This window comes from Lutra lutra, chromosome 16 (assembly GCF_902655055.1).
Source record: "Lutra lutra chromosome 16, mLutLut1.2, whole genome shotgun sequence".
Taxonomy (NCBI): Eukaryota; Metazoa; Chordata; class Mammalia; order Carnivora; family Mustelidae; genus Lutra; species Lutra lutra.
This window is the reverse complement of record NC_062293.1, coordinates 42,810,645-42,832,304: the sequence shown is the minus strand read 5'-3', so window position 1 is coordinate 42,832,304 and position 21,660 is coordinate 42,810,645. Positions and strand designations below refer to the sequence as shown.

Below are 21,660 nucleotides of genomic sequence, written 5' to 3'. Positions count from 1 at the left end.
CGCTTGTCCCTCTCCTCCTCCTCCTCTGCTCCCCCACCCCCTGCATATGTACTCCCTCTCTTTCTCAGACAAATAAAAATCTTTAAAAAAAGAAAAAAGGAACAAGAGCTGTTTTTAAAGGGAGCATGCCATACAGCTCCTTTTCTTATGAGAAGACTGGGGTTCTAGATATGAAATGCCTTGAGCTCCACATAAGAAAGGGGTACTTAAATTGCAAGTATTTTGTTGTCTTTTAAAAATTATAGTACTACTTGGGGGGAACCAAGGGGGATTGTAGAGTGTGATGTAGATACTTAACATTTGTTTCAAGAACTCTGTGGACAAGAATAACAATATAGGCAATAGCTTGCCTTCTCTGATCCCCATTGTATTTTACTTAAGTGAGCCCCATGCACTGTTCTACCAGTACCCCCAAGAAAATATTCTGCAGTCTTTGGTATATTCCATCCCAGCAGTGTTATGCCCCTAACGTTGGCGTTACTGATTGAAGTGTTGATGTAATCTGCCAGTTATCTAGCCACCTGACTGTGGGTAAGAGGTCCCCCCCCCCCCCCCCCCAGTATTTGGTATATGGCTTAAACAAGACTTAGATCTTTGCTTCCTGATTGTACTGAAACCGCCTAAAGGAGTGGTTAGCTTGGATTTAACTGGATGTAGATGTTTTGTATCTGAACTGGGTTGGAGCCAACTGAGTGTTTTTGGGCGTCTGTGTCTTTGCAGATTATTTGATGTATTCCTTCTGCCTCCACAACTTCCAAATACATACCTTTCCATACATGCCCCCTCCCTTCTTAATTTCTGCATCACAGGAAGCAGGAGTTTCAGATAGTGTGGATTGATGTGTGCAGCTGATCTAAATGTGCAAACCTGTATCTATCCAGGTCTGAAGTTGATTAGTCTGAGAAAAGAAGGGCGAGGCAGGCCCCAAGAGCTTCTTCTTACTGTCGGGTGTCATCTGGTGGCTATTGCTGTGGAAGTCTGAGGCCCTCTCGGATGTATCACCTGGATGGGGGTCACTCCTAGCACCCAGGCAGAGAGAGTGGGCAGGGGAGCTGTCGAAGGATCACTGCATCACCTGGCCCAGCTGTGGGATGCTTGGCTCCTGGCTTTGGGGTGGTAGCCAGAGGAGATGGGGGCAGCTCTAACAAAGAGGAGCCGCGCAGGGGCCGGGGCCGCGGGTAGCTGGCCTATCCCCGGCGGCTGACCTCCCAGTGGGCCTCCCCAGTTGGCTGCTTGGTGGGTCGCTCTCCTGGCTCCCTGGCTTGCCATTGGCTGTGCGGACGGGAGGGGGTTTGCGGAGGGCCGGGATAGAGTTGAGGGGGCGGGGCTGGCTTCCGGCAGCATAGGGGAGCAAGCGGCAGCCGGCTGGGGGAGGGGGTGTCGGCACACCGCAGAGTGCTGTGCTCTGAGAGCCTGGCACTCGGAGCAGCCGCCTCCCCCTCCCCCTGCCAAGACCGCTGTAAGCCCCTTCTCATCCCTCCTGCCCGGGCGGGGCGAGGAGGGTTGAGCTGCCCCAGGCTGACGGGGCGGAGCCGGGAGCCCCACCGAGCGCTGCGGAGCGAACCTCACCTCCCTTCCAGGGCTCAAGGTGTGTGTGTGTGCTTTTTCTAATGCAACCCCGACTTCAGCCGACTTCACCTTGTGAGAAAAGGGGAAATGGAAGGGGAAGTAAGAGCTCCACATCCCATCAGTTTATTTTGATTTTCTGATTCTACCCTTCGTTCTTCTTTCCCTGCCATCATCTCACCCCTGCAGCAGGGTAAGGAGATTCAGGACTCTTATCTCTCTCTCTCTCTCTTTTTTTACTCCTATTTCGATGTCGGTCTCATATGTAGTAAAATGAACAGAGAAGGAAAGAGGAGCCCTTTCTAGTGTGGCATCTGATTCAGTAAACCGCGGGAGGGGGAAAAAAAAAGAAAGAAAAAGAAAAAAGGCTAGGAGTGGGTTTTTGGAACTGTACTACATCTGTGTCCATTAAGGCTGTCTTCACCATTTTCGTACTTGGGACTGCCTTAATCAGCAAAAACAATCTGAAAAGGAAGGAGGTGCTAGTGAAAAGAGGGAGCAGCCCCAGTCAAATGGTGGTTGAAGGAAATCCTGATAGTTGTTGGAGATTAACTCTGCTAAAGTCTTTTCCTGAGTACCTTGTTACGGGCTTTGTTTAGTATTCAGCTCTATTGGAGGAACCTAACTAGAGTGAGCAAACTTACCTTACTGTTACTGAAGCCTAAAAGTCTTGTCTTTCTTTCCATAGGTTTATTTCTCATATCCATAGGTTCTCAGAGAGGTTAGTTTGTCATGAAAAACCAGAACCAAACTTTTAAAAAATCCAGGTGAGGGGAGCCTGGGTGGCTCAGTGGGTTAAGCCTCTGCCTTTGCCTTGGGTCATGATCCCAGAGTCCTGGGATCGGGCACCACATCGGGCTCTCTGCTCGGCGGGGAGTCTGCTTCCTTCTCTCTCTCTGCCTGCCTCTCTGCCTACTTGTGATCTCTGTCTGTCAAATAAATAAAATCTTAAAAAAAAAAAATCCAGGTGAATTTTGTTTAGTTTATTTTTTAGAGTTTCCTCTCTGACCCAAACTTTATTGAATTGGGTAGCTGTATCATTACAATTTAAATTATGTTTACCTCTTTTGCTTCTAAAACTTAAGGATCCCTTCTTTCTGAAGGACACAGAGCTTCAGCCAAAATCAGGAACCTCTTTATAAGTTTTTAATTGAGAGGAAAGTTATCAGTTGAAGATAGAGAACCCAAATTTTATGATGTTAGAAACAAAGGGTGAGTGTGTCTGTCTCTCTTTCTGTGGTGAGTGGCAGTGTCCTTGATAAACTTGCTTAATTTCGCTGGGTGTTTTCACCAAAGGTGTTTGGACCAAATACATCTTCATGTTGATTAGCAAAGAGCTAGAACACCAGACGGGGTGAATATCAATTTTTGGCAGCATTTTGGTAAATATTAATTGAAATGATTGAGTTCATTCTTACAATCCAGGTTCAGTTTCCACGGTTTGTTCTAACTGGAATTCAGTTTTTTTTTTTTTTTTTTTAAAGATTATTTATTTATTTATTTGTCAGAGAGAGAGAGGGAGAGAGAGCGAGCACAGGCAGACAGAATGGCAGGCAGAGGCAGAGGGAGAAGCAGGCTCCCTGACGAGCAAGGAGCCCGATGCGGGACTCGATCCCAGGACGCTAGGATCATGACCTGAGCCAAAGGCAGCTGCTTAACCAACTGAGCCACCCAGGCATCCCTGGAATTCAGTTTTAAAGACAGAAATTATATGCTGGAGCTGTCTTACAGTTTTAACTGATCATTGTTTTTCCTTTGCAGTGATATAGTGGATCTCTAATAAAAGGCAGTTTTTGGTAAAAGCAAGTGTTACGAAGAAGAGGGGTAGTAAGATAGGAAACCATCTCAGTTGTGGAAACTTATTGGGGATCAGGACTCTATCTATTTTTTAAATTTCAGGTAGCCTTACTACAGAACTGTACAAAAAAGTGGGCACCTAGCTTCCTCAGTTGGTAGAATATGTGACCCTTGACCTCGGGGATTCAAGCCCCACATTGGGTATAGAGATTACTTGAGGGGAAAAAAAAGAATTGTGCAAAAAAGTAGATTCACAGTAAACCTTTGTTGGATTTGAGATGTGTTGTTTATTACCCATTTATCCCTTACGACTCCATAATCTTGTTTAAATTGAAAGGCTAAAATGATCCCCTAGATGTTTTCTTTACTGAGAATAAACTGTTAAAAATCACTGATTGGAGCCTTGACAGCTAGCTGCTGTATAAAACAAAACACACTTTAATGTCTAAGCTATAGCAAGCTGAGAAAGTAACAACAAAAAATATTTAGAGGCCATTTAAAGCATGTTATCACTTCAGCTTGCTTCTACTAAAAAATAAGTTGATTTCCTATTTGGTATCCTAGGTGGGTTTTTTTGTCTACCCATGAGTAAGCAATTAATGCAGTTTTGTAAAGTTATATTAAACTTTGTTTACCTTATTTTTTTATATATCTATTTTCTTGCCTGATTTGTGTAATCAATATTTTGCATGGCATAGTGATTTCCCCAAAGAATGTTCCCCAGGAGAAAAGGCTATGTATAGAACTAATCATAGGTGTATCTACACTGATTTCCAAATATCATTTATTTTTTATTTTTTATTTTTTTTTTAAAGATTTTATTTATTTATTTGACAGAGAGATCACAAGCAGGCAGAGAGGCAGGCAGAGAGAGAGGAGGAAGCAGGCTCCCTGCTGAGCAGAGAGCCGGATGCAGGGCTCGATCCCAGGACTCAGATCATGACCTGAGCCGAAGGCAGAGGCCCAACCCACTGAGCCACCCAGGCGCCCTCCAAATATCATTTAAAGGGGGATGGAACTCATCAAATTTGGTCCTCTGCAAGGAAACAATTATATGAAGCCATGACTTCCCATAATCTCTTAGGTTGAGAGATTATCATGGTGCTGCTGAAGTTAAAGTAGCTGATTTAATTTTCTTTAGCAATCTGTTTTTATCCATCCTGATTATTTCTGTGAGTCAGAGCTTAGAATGTGTTAAGAAAAAGGGCCCTGTGTTCTCTCTAAAGGGAGGACTCAAGCCCAATCCCCCATTCACATCAGAAGTATAAAATGATCCCCCTTGAGAAGGTGAAGGAAAAGATTGGACCCTTGGTGTTGATTCTCATAATAATCACCTTGAGTGTTTTAAGGTTTGGAATCGGGAAAAGCTTGCTCAAGATGGGAAAATATTAGAGGCAAACAACTGGGAATGCTGCTCCGTGAGAGACTTATTTAGAGACAATGAATGCATTCATATGGAGATGTGATTGGTGATAGTTTTAAGCTATTCAATTTTGTCAGGTGTCTGAGACAATATTTTGTGTGTGCTTAAATCCAACCCCCTCCCCCAGGGGTTGACTCTTGGAAGCTGAGTCTTTTGAGGAAGTTTGCTGTGAGTCTGAATCTGGAGGGGAGAGGACTTGGTAGAGTCTGTTATCTGCTCAGATAAAGATGTGGAATTGATTGCTGGTGAGTTACTGAACTCTTCCTAATGAATGGTTGCTAGGCAAAATGCATCTCAATCAGTTTTAATCCTCAATAGTTTACAGGTCTGCTCTTGGTGAGGGCCAGAGCTGCCTTTCTAATGATACTGCCCTTTTAAGAATTCTGTTGCATTTGCATATATGTTGCTCGGTTGGACACACACACACATACACACAGAACAGAATGACTTATGGATCTCACTTCATCCATCTAAGAGAATTTAGCTTTTGGTAACTGTGGGTCAGCATTGTCTTTCTCCAGGATTAAGTTGTGAGTAGGGTTGGCTCTTTAGTTGTAGGATACCACTGTATTTGATTATCTTTGGTTTTGTAACTAGTAAGGCAGTGAACTAACACATTCATTTTGGAAACAGGCCAGTGATAACACTGCCCTTGGGCCTGGATGGATGGAAAATAGGACAGAGTAAACAATTGAGGGCATAAATAATGAATCTTCCAACTGAGCCCTGGGAGAGTGGAGATTATCCTCAGAGCTGTTCAAGCTGGCAGTGGAAGGGGAAAAGTCCACTGAATTAATTACCCAGACTATGTTTGATACTGCAGTTATTATGGGGTTGTTAAAGCTATTCAAAACAGGGGTGCTTTTTTTTTAATTTAATTTTTTTCTAAAAGACTTTTAATTATTTGAGAGAGCGAAAGCACATGCACTAGCTACGAGGGGGCACAGGGAGATGTTGAAATAAACTCCTCACTGAGCAGAGAGCCTGACATGGGGCTCCATTCCAGGACCCCAGTCATGACCCTACCCGAAGGCAGATGCTTAACCGACTGAGCCATCCAGGCACCCCCCAGAGGTTATAACCCATTTTTTTTTTTAAACCATTCAAGTTGCTAATCTTTTTAGAATCCAGGCCTTTGCCCCTTCCCCCAGCTTTGATCTATATGTTAGCATTCCATGAATACTGGACAGTCCTCTTGTTTGGCCAGATCTTAGAATTTTACTTACTGGGAGGTTTTATTAGCTGTAAATACATGTGGTAATAGAAGAAAATGGAGAAAGCCTGTATCTGGTTTAAAAAAATTCTTTAACTTCTTTAGTACATATTGTATGTATCTTTACTACATATTATACTTTGAAATTAAAATGTGGAGTTGTAGGGTAGCATTATATAACGACTCACAAAAGGTTAAGACAAGAGTTTCTTCAACCCAAGAGTCATTTCCAGTATTGACACAAACATTTTTACTTTTAGATTAGTTTCATTCAGTGAATGAAATAAGCAGTGTCACTGTTCTCAGCATTTCTCTGAAGTAGGAAAAATAATGCCCTGAGAATGTCTAAATAACTTAGTGATTTAGTAGTGAAGCCAGATCCAGATCTGGAGCCAAGGTCTCTGGATCCTTCCCTTTGATTTCTAATGTATTTATATTTTTTTTAAAGGAAGCTCTATGCCCAAATTGGGGCTTGAATTTACCACCCCGAGATTAGGAGTCACATGCTCACTGACTGAGCCAGCCAGGTGCCCTGAATTTTTAATACATTTAATTCTTTTCTCCAAGAACTCCTTTCTGGATCCTTCCTTCCTTCCTTCCTTATTTATTTATTTTTAAAAAGATTTTGACAGAGAGAGATCACAAGCAGGCGGGCAGAGAGAGAAGGAGAAGCAGGCTCCCTGCTGAGTAGAGAGCCTGATGGGGGGCTCGATCCCAGGACCCTGAAGATCATGACCTGAGCTGAAGGCAGAAGCTTAATCCACTGAGCCACCCAAGCACCCCTCAGGATCCTTATTTGACGTGACTTGAAATTTTCCGGTTTGGTGATATTTGATATGATATTTGTTGCCGTTCGATCTCAGGGAGGGAGCATTAGGCATATTAGATTAAATTCAGTCATGGACTGAGTTTGTTACATTTCAGCCTAGCTGAAAAGGGCAGAGGCATCTTTACAACGCATGGGCAGAACTCTAGTTAAGGATTCATTCCTGATCAGAGAATATAGTTATTGATTATTCATGCAGAAGGGCAAACAGGCAAAGTAGAGATAGGTAAAATCCAAAGATACTCCTGGCAATAGCTTAAATAACTTCCTCTGCTTTTTAACGGGGATTTACGAGCTGAACAAACTGATTAGAGATTTTTCTTTCTCTGGTCATTCAAGAGACCAGTAAGTAAGATATCCACAAGCTTAAATTAAACTTAGTTTTTTGATCAACAAAGGTATATAGTATATACACAAAACAAAAGTATATATATAACAAAAGCATATAGCTCATTACTGGACCTAGAAAAGTTTAGCTCAGTTTAGTATCCTTGAGATTGTTTATTTAATTTTTTAAGACTTTGACCCTTGTTATCTAATTACACTGACATCCTATGGAGAATTGAGATTTTCCTAGTAGATCATAGTAAACTAGCTTTTGGTACTAGCATGTCTTCTTTGTTAGCATATTTTGGCACCATGGTATTGTCCAGTGATTCATCATATGTGGACACGTTGTAAATAACCAAACCAAAGAAGTGTTCCAAAGCAAACCCATCCTCTTAACACTGGATTGTGTATACTGTAATGATGAGAACTGTTGGCCAAAATGAAATCCATTTAGGAGTCAGAAGTCAGATTGTGATTAAAGTAGTGCTATATGTTACAATTTTCGAAGCTGAGGATTTCTTTAAGTGCTGTCTGATGGGAAAATGTTTGCTTGTTTCTGTTTCTTTCAGTGGAGGATCAGCTGAATATTACAGCAGATTTAAAAGGCAAGGTTTCCATGACCAATCGCTAATTCTTTGCACTCAGCAAAGTGGTTTTGAAGATCAGTTGCTGATCTGAGTGAAAAATCAGATTTTATCCCAGTTGGAAAATTGAAGGGATTTTGACACTATCCCTGTTGCTTCAGAGGAGAAGCATAAATGTTGTTAGTCATAACTTAAGTTTCTTCTTTTGTTCCAAAAGCTAAAGTATTTTTTTCCATTGGCAGCTCACTTACCGCTTATTGTGTAAAGGATAGAACTTAATCTATTTTTTTTTCTTTTTTTTTTTTTAGAGAGGCAGGCAGAGAGAAGTGGGAGTGGGGGGAAGCAGGCTCCCCGCTGAGCAGAGAGCCCGATGCGGGGCCCGATCCCAGGACCCTGAGATCATGACCCGAGCTGAAGGCAGAGGCTTAATCCACTGAGCCACCCAGGCGCCCCAGAACTTAATCTATTTTTAAAGGACTATCAAGTCTGTGAGAGGTTAAAGACCGCTCATCCCAGGTCGCAGTATATCAGTGGAAAAGACACATTTCCTGAGTTCCTGAATGGACTGTCTGTATTACCCAGCTATTCAGCTGGAAGTGGATATACCATTGTGAAGACATTAATTTTGTAGCTGTGAAGGTACTGGTTTGGCTTTTGCTTATCTTATTCTCCCAGAACCTTTTTCATTCAGCAGAAAGTGGGACCAGTGCATTAATGAAGAATCCATATCTTGGTTTTAAACTGTCCAGCTAGGTATTACTGTGCATTCACTAAGGTGCTTTACAAAAGATTTTGGTACTTAGGTTTCATTCAATCCCTGTGAAGTTATAGTGCAGTTGGAGTGTGATAGTGTGATAGGACATTTCTGCAGAGAGACAAAACGAACCTTTCCTTTTTTTTTTTTTTTTTTTTTTTTTTGAAGATTTATTTATTGGACAGAGAGAGATCACAAGTAGGCAGAGAGACAGGCAGAGAGAGAGGGGGGAAGCAGGCTCCCCGCTGAGCAAAGAGCCCAATGCGGGGCTCGATCTCAGGACCCTGAGATCATGACCTGAGCTGAAGGCAGAGGCTTAACCCACTGAGGCACCCAGGCGCCCCCAAACCTTTCTTTTTAAGAAAAGCCCTTCACCTATTTCCATAGTCCATGGCAAAATTAAGGTGGAACAAATTGCTTTTTTCAGCAGGCCATATTTTAATTTTTGCCTCTTCTCCAAGCTAAACAAATGTCCCAACTGAAATGTATCATTCTTATCATTCATAGTATGTTTTAGGGAGATCGTTCCAAGTGCACTTAGAAGTGAGACGCTGATGCCACTTAAGCCTGCACACCAATTCTGTAACTCTCTCAAATTATTTCTACCAACTGCCTGTATCCCCCAGTCTGTCCACATCTGCTCCTCTCTCAGCTTCCCACAACTAGTTAAGAAAGTACCGTTGCTCAACCAGGGAAATGCTAGTTTTTATCAAAGTCAGAATTGTGTGTGCCCATGTGCGAAGGAGCAGACTTCCATTAGTTTGTTGCATTATTGCGTGAAGAGTATTTCCATGTTACAGAAATAAGATTCCACTCTTCTAAACAAGTTGACAAGTTGCTTTTTATTAGAAGTGCAAGTCTGAGAGTTAAGCTTGAAAGGAGAGAGGGGACAACTATATTGATTATAATTTAATTGCTTTAAAAAAAATCTGTTACATTGGGACACTTGGGTGGCTCAGCCAGGTAAGCATCTGCCTTCGTCTCAGGTCATGATCCCAGGGTCCTGGGATCGAGTTCCGCATCTGGCTCCCTGCTTGGTAAGGAGCCTGCTTCTCCCTCTCTCCGCCGCTGCCCCGCTTGTGCACGTGCACAGACTCACTCGTTCTCTCTCTGACAAATAAATTAAATAATATCTTTTTAAAAATCTTTTTTGAAATTAAAAGCTATGTTGCGGTTTGCACTGAAAGTAGCAGATAAGCCATGGAGAACTACAGTTTCTCAGTGAGGACCCCTCTAGCCATGCTATTTAAAATCACTATTCCACCCACTTTGCTCATCTCCTAACACTGCTTTGACTTTCTTTCCCTAGTGTTTATCATCTTCTAAGAGTCTATGGAACTTAATCTGCTCATTAAATTTATCTGACCCTCCCATTGTACCTTGTGTAAAAATGGAAGCACAAGTTTTTGTTTGTTTTGTTCTTTGCCAAACCCCTCACTCCTGGAGCAATGTCTTGTTACATAGTAGGTGCTCAGTAAATACTGGTATGAATTAATTGGAGAAGTACTCTTTAAAAGATACCTGGGGATTAGAATATGGAGTATATGGGAAGAGATTATTGTCTTATTGGAGTTAATACTAAATTAGGGATCACATTTCTTGATTAGCTTAAAGGAAAGAATACGTGAAAGAAAACCTCAAGGAATTGGGGTTAATTAGCCCAGATTAGGGAAATGACAGATATTTTATATTATGCAAATATGAAGGAGCATTATATAAAGATAGCTCTTATTCACCTTGAAGAGGACAAAGGAATAGTCTGAAACTCCTGAACAATGAATATAAGACATGCAGAAGAATTTCCCGATTTTGAAATAAATATTGGAACAGGTGACCAAAGAAGGATGGTTTCTCAGAATTGATTTCTCAACTGTGGCACTATGTGTTGGAGGCAGTGGTGAGAATGGAAAGAGAGAGCCCAGGGGTCAGAAAACCTGGTTGTAGTCAACGCACTTAAGAGCTTTTCCTTCCTTCCTTCCTTCCTTCCTTCCTTCCTTCCTTCCTTCCTTCCTTCCTTTCTCTCTCTCTCTTTCTTTCTTGATTCCATTTATTTATTTGACAGAGCTCACAAGTAGGCAGAGGGGGAGGGGAAAGCAGGCCCACCCCAGCCCCAGCAGAGAGCCCGAGAGCCCAACTCGGGGCTCGATCCCAGGATCGAGCTCATGACCTGAGCCAAAGGCAGACGCCCAGCCCAGTGAGCCACCCAGGTTCCCTAAGAGCTTTTCCTAGTTTCTTTATCTCTGAAAATGGGACTAATGATCCTTGCACAAACTACGTCATAGGGCATTTGAGAAAATCAAGTGAGAACATTCATGTGAAAGCACTTCAAAAATTATGAACTTTTCTATAAAGGAAGCAGTCATTAATGACCATATAAAATCACCTTTGTTAGTGATTTAGAGTCATGGAATCTGGAAGTTGGTTTAATGATCGATCATCTAGTTCAGATTCTTAGCTCCTGAAAATAAATTTTCCATCATTTTTTTTCATGACCCTGAGATCAAGACCTGAGCTGAAATCAAGGGGGTCAGATGCTTAACCAGGTGAACCACCCAGGAGCCCCTCTTTTCCATCATTCTTAAGGAGTAGTCATGACTTTTGCTTCAGCATTTCGAGTACTGTGCCAGTATTGAATTAAATAAGCTCATTGTTGTTTATGTTCATCTAAAATTGCCTTTCTTCAGACTTTACTAACCTGTTTGTGGACTCAGAAATAAATCTACTCCCTCCTTTGTGTGATGGCCCTCTTATGGCACCCTTGTTTAAGATCGTCTCTTGCCTTGAAATCACTATAGCGACTTAACTGATTTCTGCCATCTCCTGTTTGTCTTTCACATTTTCGGCAGATTGATTTAAAATAGACATCTGATCATGTTAGTCTCCTTGAAACCTGTCCCTTTCTCCCCATGGCTTCAGGATAAAGTCTGACATTAGCTAATAAGAGTTGCAATTACCGTTGTTGAGCATAGACACTGTACTAAGCACTTTATGAATATAATCTTATTTAATCATCACAGTTATTCTGTAAGATGTTGGGACTATTATACTGATTTAATGTGAAGAATATTGAGCCATGGGGGCGCCTGGGTGGCTCAGTCAGTTAAGTGACTACTTTCAGCCCAGGTCATGATCCCAGGGTTCTGGCTTTGAGCCCCACATCAGGCTCCTTGCTCAGCGTGGAGCCTGCTTCTCCCTCTTCCTCTGCTTGCCACTCCCCCTGCTTGTGCTCACTGCCCCTCCCCTGCCGTCAAATAAATAAAATTTTAAAGAAAGAGAATATTGAGCTGTGACTCCAACCCAGCTTTATTCTTTTTTTCTTTTTAAAAGATTTTATTATTGTTTTTTTTTTTAAAGATTTTTTTATTTATTTATTCAACAGACAGAGATCACATGTAGGCAGAGAGGCAGGCAGAGAGAGAGAGAGAGAGGAGGAAGCAGGCTCTCCACTGAGCAGAGAGCCCGACACGGGGCTCGATCCCAGGACCCCAAGACCATGACCTGAGCCGAAGGCAGAGGCTTTAACCCACTGAGCCACCCAGGTGCCCCTGTTTTTTTTTTTTTTGTTTTTTTTTTGAGAGAGAGTGACAGTATGATAGGCAGAGGGATGAGAGAGAGAGAATGAATCTGAAGCAGACTCCATGCTGCATGTGGAACCCAACACAAGAGCTCAGTCCCAGGACCCTGAGATCATGACTTGAGCCAAAACCAAGAGTCTGGCTGCTTAACTGTGCCAGCCCACCTTTATTCTTAATCTGGTGTTCTGTCCCTCTAGTATGAAATATAAGGCTTTTCATAACTTGGCACATCAGGCTCATATCCAGGTTTGGCATATACATCTAACACCCACCTCTTTATACCATACCATTTGTGGTTTCCCAAAGATGCATTTAGTTATGTTAGTTTTCTAGCATAGTTGTGCATGCCTTTTATTATGTTAGTTTTCTCTGCCTAGAGTAGCTTACCCTTCTCAATCCAGCAAATTCTTGCTTGGCTTTCAATGACCCATGTTATTGTTCTCCCTTCTTTCTCATTGTTCCTTGGAAGTATTTGTTTCATTATTTTGATTTTCAAACAGTTTCATCCACATTTTTTTTAAAAGATTTTATTTATTTATTTGTTAGAGAGAGTGAGAGAGCACAAGTAGGGAGAGCTGTAGAGGCAGAAGGAGAAGCAGGTTCCCTGCTCAGCAGGGAACCTGATACGGGTGTCAGTTTCAGGTCTCTGGGATCATGACCTGAGCCGAAGGCAGAGGCTTTAACCCACTGAGCCACCCAGGTGCCCCTATACTATGATACTTTCACCACAGTAATCATGTTTCTTACTAGGGATTTTGTCTGCCATATTTGTATTCCTAATACATAGTATTACTACAGTGCCTACTGCATCACTTTTGCTCAGGGATTGAATGAGTGAAGGATGTTCGTGCTAAGTGTTCTCTTTTTCCATTTACTATTCATATTATAGTTTCTAGATCCCTCTCTGTTTATTGCATCTTGGCTGAGCTATTCCTAGGCTTTCCTCTATTTCCATCAGAAATGGAATGACTGCAGGGGTGCCTGGGTGGCTCAGTGGGTTGAGCCGCTGCCTTCGGCTTATGTCATGATCCCAGGTCCTGGGTTCAAGCCCCACATCGGGCTTTCTGCTCAGCGGGGAGCCTGCTTCCTCCTCTCTCTCTGCCTGCCTCTCTGCCTACTTGTGATTTCTGTCTAATAAATAAATAAAATCTTAAAAAAAAAAAAAAAAAAAGAAATGGAATGACTGCAGAAAGTGAACTCCAACCTTCCAAAATAACTTTAAATAAAAAATGTACCAAATGAACAGGTTGTCCAGCTGCTGCTTTGCAAAAGGTTCTGATTGCATTAATTTCTAGTCACCTCCTTGCTAGAATAGAGCCCAAATAAAATAAGAAAAATAAGCAGAGTAGGGGCACCTGGCTGTTCAGTTGGTAGAGCATGTGACTGTAGATCTCCGGGATGTGAGTTAGAGCCCTACGTTGGGTGTAGATACTACTTAAAAATAAAAAACTTGAAGCAGAGAAAAAAATTAGCAGAGATGAGCACTTTGTGCCTGCTTTTCTCTTACTTTCTGTCACTTCAGCAGGGTCATCCCACTTTATAAGTTACTGTTGATTAAAAAAAAAAAAAAAAAAAACAACAGTTTTCCCCTTTCTATAAAACAGAATGGTTGGGGCACCTGAGTGGCTCAGTGGGTTAAGCCTCTGCCTTTAGCTTGGGTCATGATCTCAGGGTCCTGGGATGGAGCCCTGCATCAGGCTCTCTGCTCGGCAGGGAGCCTGCTTCCCCCCTCTCTCTGCCTATTTCTCTGCCTACCTGTGATCTTTAAAAAAAAAAAACAAAAACAGAATTGTTTCCTAAGACTCCACAATACCCTTAGGGGAGTCTTAGTCCCTTGGGCTGTGACACAATTGAAGAACAGAGTCTGGTACTAAATTTCAGGGGAAAAGTTACAGCTCTTATCCAGAATTGAAGGCAAATGAGTTAAGCAGCAGGAATCTATCAGCTCCAAAGTCTATTCAGAAGTGATTTAGTCTTTGCTGTTGGGACAGATCAACAATGCCATTTGCCTGTCTAAAATATGAGATTACACAGGCTTCCCTTAGAAGAGACAAATTATTAGCATAATAGTAGCTCCTTGCCTTGTATAACAGCTCTTCTTAGTATTACATGTTAGTGTCACAGGGCACATCTAATACATAATACTAGGGTCTAGTAGATCAGGCCATAGTGCCTTACTTAGGGTGCTTAGGGGAAATGTACCAGTTCTCAGCAACTCTCAGCCTAAATGGACTTGGTTATTGTTAAAATTCATCTTTATCAAAGGAAGCACTGGTTAATGATTTTTCTCCTGGCTCAACATGTTGGGCATTAGCTGGAATTGCTGAGTGATTTGCAGTGGGGAAACCATGAGACCAATTTCTTGTTTGTCCACAAATTATCATTAGCAGTTTCATTTGCAGATTGAAGAAGCAGGAGGAGTGGGCTGTGTGCCAGTTGCAGCTTCCCTCCGATTAGGGTGTTAGTTCAATTATGTCCAATTAACTTTTATTGCAGATAGTGGTGATAATTACTTGCAAGTCAGTTTTTTGGCTGCAGTTATCCCAAGGCTGAAGTATGAACTTGATGGATTTTAATAACCAGAATGACACATTTTACTCCCTCCCTCCACTGTAGCTATTTCTTTTTCCAGACCTCTTTTATTTTTTTTTTTTTTTTTTTTTTTTTTTTTTTTTTAAAGATTTTATTTATTTATTTGTTAGAGAGAGAGAGAGCATGAGCACAGGCAGACAGAGTGGTAGGCAGAGGCAGAGGGAGAAGCAGGCTCCCCGCTGAGCAAGGAGCCCGATGTGGGACTCGATCCCAGGACGCTGGGATCATGACCTGAGCTGAAGGCAGCCGCTTAACCAACTGAGCCACCCAGGCGTCCCTCCAGACCTCTTTTAGACGGGAGATGAAAGCATTGTAAAAATTCATCTCACAATTAAAATGTATTGTCCTTCTTTTGAAGAGTTGTATAGGATCATATTTTAGAAGAATCTATTAAAAGCAGCCTTAATGGCTTCTTATATTCTGAAATCATACCCTTGAGTTCATTGCTGCTTAGAGAATAGACAGAGATGGAACTGAATGTCATTCACAGCTATATGTGCTTATTGTTAAGATTGTAATAATTTGGCAAGGTGCAGTCTAGTCTTCTGGTTGCATATGAAATTCTTTGAAGTGCAGAAGTAAACTTTGCTTGGGGGCACTTTTATAAAAATTTATCTATTTATTTAAAGATTTTATTTATTTATTTGACAGAGAGAGATCACAAGTAGGCAGAGAGGCAGGCAGAAAGAGGGGAGGGGGAGAAGCAGGCTCTCTGCTGAGCAGAGAGCCCGATGCGAGGCTCTATCCCAGGACCCTGGGATCATGACCCGAGCTGAAGGGAGAGGCTTCAACCCACTGAGGCACCCAGGCGCCCCTAAAGATTCATTTATTAGAGGTGTGCACAAGTGGGGGGAGGGGCAGAGAGAGAGTGAGAATCTCCAGCAGACCCTATGCTGGGCATGGAGCCTGACATGGGTCAGTCCCATGACCTCCTTAAGATCGTGGCCTGAGCTGAAATTAAGATCACCTGCTTAACTAACTGAACCACCTAGGTGCCCCTGTTTGGGGCACTTGTTTATTTATTTAATATTTATTTGAGAGAGAGAAAATGTGAAGAGGGGAAGGGGTAGAGGGCTAAGCAGATTCCTCACTGAGTGGGGAGCCCGACATGGGGCTCAGTCCCAGGACTGTGAGATCATGACCTGAGCCAAAATCAGATGCTTAACCACCTGAGCTATTCAGGCACCCCTGGGGTTTTTTTTGTTTATTTTTTTGTTTTAAGAGTTATTTATTTATTTATTTGACAGAGAGAGAGAGAGAGAGAGAGAGAGATTTCACAACAAGCAGGAAGAGAGGCAGAGAGAGGGGGGGAAGCAGGCTCTGAGCAGAGAGCCTGATTGAGGCTCGATTCCAGGATCCTGAGATCATGACCCGAGCCGAAGGCAGAGGCCCAATCAACTAAGCAGCTCAGGCGCCCCCAGGCACACCTGTTTTGAGCCACTTTTTTTTTTTTTTTTTTTTTTTTTAGATTTTATTCGATTACTTATTTGTCAAAGAGAGAGAGAGAACACAAGCAGGCAGAGCGGGCAGGCAGAGGCAGAGAGAGAAGCAGGTCCCCCACCGAGCAAGGAGCCCGACGCGGGACTCGATCCCAGGACCCCGGGATCACGACCCGAGCCGAAGGCAGCGGCCCAACCAACTGAGACACCCAGGCTGTCCTGAGCCACTTTTAAAATCACACTAAGGATACATTTTGTTACTATATAGGAATTTTGGTATGTTATTTTAATAGAGGTTTTTTGACTATTACAAAAGTTTATTTAACAAAATAGTCCAATATGAAAATGCGCATGACCTGATTTTTGTACTGTAGTAAAAGAGGTGCTAAGGAGAGGGCACATGTGGAAGCAATTGATGTCTTCTGGTGAACACACCTGTAGTTTTTTGTTTTGTTTTTATTAACTTTTTTTTTTAAAGATTTTATTTATTTGACAGAGATCACAAGTAGGCAGGCAGAGAGAGAGAGGAAAGCAGGCTCCCTATTTTTTTTTTAAAACTTTTTTTTTTAATTTGACAGACAGAAGTCACAAGTAGGCAGAGAGGCAGGCAGAGAGAGAAGAGGAAGCAGGCTCCCCGCCTAGCAGAGAGCCCGATGCGGGGCTCGATCCCAGGACCCTGGGATCATGACCTGAGCCGGAGGCAGAGACTTTAACCCACTGAGCCACACAGGTGCCCAGTGTGTTTTGAAGATTTTATTTATTTACTTGATGGAGCACAAGCATGGGGAGTGACAGGCAGAGGGGAAGGGAGAAGCAGGCTTCCTGCTGTGCAAGGAACCCAATGCAGGACTAGATCCCAGAATCCTGGGACCATGACTCAAGTGAAGGCAGCCACTCAACTGACTGAGCCACCCAGGTGCCCTGAACACCCATTGTTTATGCTCTTTCTAAGGCTTCTAACATGATGGTGTTATTTCCTTCTATTACCACCATTCCGATATTCTGTTGCTCACTAGTTGCCATCTCCATGCATTCATCTGTCACAAGATTCATAAAGGAATTGAACCCTTGCAATATTCCTTGGACATATCTGCCACCATTTAATTTCTGTGATAATTTCTTGTCCATAATTTTTTTCTATTTGGGAGCGTGAGCTTTGCTCTTGATGTCTACTCAGTGAGCTCAAAAGGTGCCTCCTTAAAAAAAAAAATTAATTTTAGCTGTTTCTAATAGAAAGTTGCATAATACCTTTGGAAACATCCTTGCCAGGTGGAGAGAGAGAGACAGAAGGAATAGTTTGTTTTTCTCTGAAGATGACAAAGTCTCTTTGCTATTTTTTTTAGACTTTCCCTTCATTATTGTTTGATGGTAACCCTGAAAAGTAAGTGGTCTTATGTGCAAAGTCTTATCTCCTTAACATGCAGAAAACTAAAGTTAACTCCAAACTGGGACTGTTCCTAGATATTCAGGTGATTTGCTATTTCTTTCATCTCGGATGTCCTTGCTCACCCTAATGTCCTTTGTTGCTAGGGTTTCTTCCCAGGGGCTCCCTAGTCTCCTTAGATACTTCATGGATGTGGCTGCATAAAAATTTTGTTGAGGGGCGCCTGGGTGGCTCAGTGGGTTAAGCCTCTGCCTTCTGCTCAGGTCATGATCGCAGGGTCCTGTGATCGAGCCCCCCATCGGGCTCTCTGCTCAGCGGAGAGCCTGCTCCCCCCCTCTCTCTGCCTGCCTCTCTGCCTACTTGTGATCTCTCTCTCTCTCTCACTCTGTCAAATAAATAAATAAAATCTTTAAAAAAAAAAAAAAATGTTGAGAGTAAATGGCCAGGGAGAATGGCAATGCATTTTAGGAACTTGCTTTTCTTAGTGTTTGTGTGAAGTAAAGGAAGAAAGTTCATGGCTGCTTGGAGAAGGGCCATAATACAGTTATTTCTCCCCCAAAGCTTCCCTGATCACACTAAAAAGAAAGAAGAGGAAAGGGTGAGTGATAAACATCATCCTTACACAACTTCAAAGCTCTTCATTGATTGTTACTGAAAACCTTTCTGCTGTAGAATAACCGAGACTCTCTGCCTGCCAGCTGCCGTTGGCGTGAAAGTGGAGAAGCTAGTTATAGTGGGTACTTTTCAGGAAGTCTGGAGATAAAGTTTATAATGTCACTTGAAACTTTTTGTGTAGTGGGAGGAAAGAGTGTCAAAACTCTTTTCCACTCTGGAAGATACAATAAGGATTTCCTTTAGAGTAAAGGGGTTTTCATGGCACTTTTGGTGAAGTTCAGGAAGTGTGTGCTTAGAAGGAAAGGCCTTGCAAAACACATGAACTTGATGGAAATGCTAGTGAATGTCAGGCCTGAAAAAGGAGGGTTATTAATAGGGCCATTTCAGAATAGACATTTCTTTTGGAACCTTTCCAAAAGTTGAATTCTCCATCTTTAAGTAAGAGAGTTGCATTGAATGTCACCCAGTGGAAGCATTGCCAGAACAGAGTGGAGGTTGGGAGAGAATTTGAAGTATAGGCACCGGAGAAAATGTTATTCAGGTAAGTGTTGAAAAGAAATTGGAAATTGATGAGGCAGAAAGTTACGGGAAACCTATTCCAGATGGCAAGAACCCCAAATGTCAGTACTTACCAATGTAGAGGTAAGTTACCTGCATTAAGATAAAACAATATGGTTACCAACAGGCAATTCTCGCCAACTCTTTTTCATAATCTCCAGCCCCCATGCCCTTTGCAGACTTCAACGCTGCTGCCTCTTTTATTTTTGTTAATTTTTGGAAGTGAAAGTAGAGTTTACTGAAGATGTAGAGAGATACAGATTGAGTGTCTAAGAGACTCGGAAAGGAAAAAAGGAGCATGAGTCCCCTTTTTTGTGTGTATTTTTCTTTTGTTTTTCAAATAAAATGTCCAGGGGCATCTGAGTGGCTCAGTTGATTAAGTGGCTGCCTTCAGCTCAGATTATGGTCCCAGGGTCCTGGGATTGAGCCCCATATCAGGCTCCTTGCTCAGCGGGGAGCCTGCTTCTCCCTCTCCCCTTGGACTTCCCCACTGCTTGTGTTCTCTCTCTCTCTCTCAAGTAAGTAAAATCTTTAAAAATAAAGGGGTGCCTGGGTGGCTCAGTGGGTTAAAGCTTCTGCCTTCAGCTCAGGTCATGATCCCAGGGTCCTGGGATCGAGTTTCGCATTAGGCTCACTGCTCAGCAGTGAGCCTGGTTCCCCCCTCTGCCTGCCTCTGCCTACTTGTGATCTTTCTCTCTGTGTCAAATAAATAATAAATAAGAAATCTTAAATAAATAAATAAAATGCCTGGAAACAAGCTCAGAATTACAGAAAAGTTGCAGGTACAATACAAAGGATATTTTTCTTCCTTAAGTCGTTTGACCTGATTGCTTCTTCATCTTAGAATACTTTAGTGTTTATCTTCTATAAACAAGGACACTCACCAGCATTACCACAATTTAACCATCAAAATCAGGAAGCTAACATTGATATATTGCTGTCATATAATTCTCAGACCCCTCTCAGATGTTACTAGTTGTACCAGTAATGTCTTTCATTGCAGTAAGGATCCAGTTCAGAATCACACATTACACTTATTTATTTAAAGTGGGTTTATTTGTTGTTGTTTGTTTATTTAAGTAAACTCTACCCCCAGCATGGGACTTGAATTCAGAAAGCACCGAGTTCTGGAGTTCTGGAGTCATGTGCTCTACCAGTTTAGCCAGCCAGGCGCCCCACACATTGCATTTATTTGTTACATGTTCTTGGTCTCCTTCAATCTGGAACAGTTCTTCAGGCCTTTGACTTTCATGACCTTAATGCCACTGAGAGTTATTTTGTATAAAGTCCCTCAATTTAGATTTGTCTGGTGGTTCCTTTTGTTTAATTGAGGTTGTATATCTTCAGAAGGAATATTGCAATATTGATGCTATGTTCTTCATAATTTTAAGAAGTGCAGAATTTTTTGTGCCCTATTTCTGGTAATGTTCAATGACTTGATTAAGGTGGTGCCTGCTAGGCATTTCTACTATAAAGTTACTCTTTTTCCCTTTTTAATTAGTAAGCATTTTAGAAGGAAATACCTTTTTTTTTTTTAAAGTAGGCTCCATGGCCAATGTGGGGCTTGAACTCATGACCTTGAGATCAAGAATCCCGTGCTCTACCAGCTCAGTCAGCCAGATGCCCCCTGGAGGGAGATACTTTGAGACTATGCAAATATCTTGTTCCTCTCCATCTTTTCAGTTTATTAGTTTATATATTTACATTAGTATGAACTCATGATTTTCTATTAAAAATTTTTTTCTAATTTGAGTATAGTTGACACACAAAGTTACAGTAGTTTCAGGTATATAACACTAGTGGTCACCTTTTTTTTTTTAAGATTTTTTTTTTTTAAAGATTTTATTTATTTATTTGCCAGAGAGAGAGAGATTGAACAGGCAGGCAGAGTGGCAGCAGAGGCAGAGGGAGAAGCAGGCTCCCTGCCGAGCAAGGAGCCCGATGTGGGACTTGATCCCAGGACGCTGGGATCATAACCTGAGCCGAAGGCAGCAGCTTAACCAACTGAGCCACCTAGGCGTCCCTAAAGATTTAAAAAAAAAAAAAAATTATTTGAGAGAGAGACATAGCAAGAGAGAACACAAGCAGAGGAGGTGGAGGGGAAGAAGCAGGCTGCCCACTGAGTTCTGGGATTCTGAATCAGGGCTGGATCCCAGGATCCTGGGATCATGACCTGAGCTGAAGGCAAATGCTTAATCGACTGAGCCACCCAGATGCCCTGTGATTCAACTTCTTTTTTTTTTTTTTTTTTAAGATTTTATTTATTTATTTGAAACAGACAGAGATCACAAGTAGGCAGAGAGGCAGGCAGAGAGGGAGGAGGAAGCAGGCTCCCCACTGAGCAGAGAGCCTGATGCGGAGCTCGATCCCAGGACCCTGGGATCATGAGCTGAGCTGAAGGCAGAGGCTTTAACCCACTGAGCCACCCAGGCGCCCCTCAACTTCTTTATAATTATGGATTTTCTATTTTATTCAATAGCCTAATCTGTTATCATCATTTGCTTGTTGTTGTGGTTTTTTTGTTTTGTTTTGTTTTTTTGTTTTAGATTTTATTTGACAGACAGAGATCACAAGTAGGCAGAGAGAGAGGAGGAAGCAGGCTCCCTGCTGAGCAGAGAGCCCAATTCGGGGCTCTATCCCAGGACCCTGGGTTCATGACCTGAGCCGAAGGCAGAGGCTTTATCCCACTGAGCCACCCAGGTGTCCCTGTTGTTGTTTTTTAAGGATTTTTTTATTTATTTGAGAGAACATGAACAGAGGGAGGAGCAGAGGGAGAGCGACAAGCTGACTCCACACTGAGCGCCAAGCCTGATGTGGGGCTTGATCCCGCGACCCTGAGATCATGACCTGAACCAAAATGAAGGGTCCGTTTCTTACCTGACTGAGCCACCCAGCGCCCCTGTTTTTTTGATGTTCAAATTATCCCTGAATATGTCAGTATATCAGAAAAAAAATTATATACCCATATATTTAGTCATAAAGATACTACCCAAACTAACATCTT

General features: G+C 42.3%; 2 protein-coding genes across 4 annotated transcripts in view; one reads left to right on the top strand and one right to left on the bottom strand.

Moving 5' to 3' along the window:
- The window catches only part of FAM222B (family with sequence similarity 222 member B), an 83,748-nt gene that overhangs the window by 35,007 nt on the left and 27,081 nt on the right, over nt 1–21,660 (top strand). Inside the window, exon 1 of one of the 3 annotated variants that reach the window (XM_047707450.1) lies at nt 1,379–1,588. The exons of the other annotated variants lie outside the window; for them this stretch is intronic. The gene's annotated coding sequence lies outside the window, so the exon portion shown is untranslated. Of the gene's footprint in view, nt 1–1,378; nt 1,589–21,660 lie in introns of those variants that run through there. 3 annotated transcript variants of the gene reach the window in all.
- LOC125086693 (small nuclear ribonucleoprotein G-like) lies at nt 17,036–17,254 on the bottom strand. Its single transcript, XM_047706031.1, has one exon. It carries the CDS (start codon nt 17,225–17,227, stop codon nt 17,036–17,038), a length of 192 nt encoding a protein of 63 aa, XP_047561987.1. The 5' UTR covers nt 17,228–17,254.

Excerpts from the sequence above, each read along its gene's own strand:
- LOC125086693 (XM_047706031.1), bottom strand. The coding sequence starts at position 17,227 with ATGGACAAGAAATTATCACAGAAATTAAATGGTGGCAGATATGTCCAA.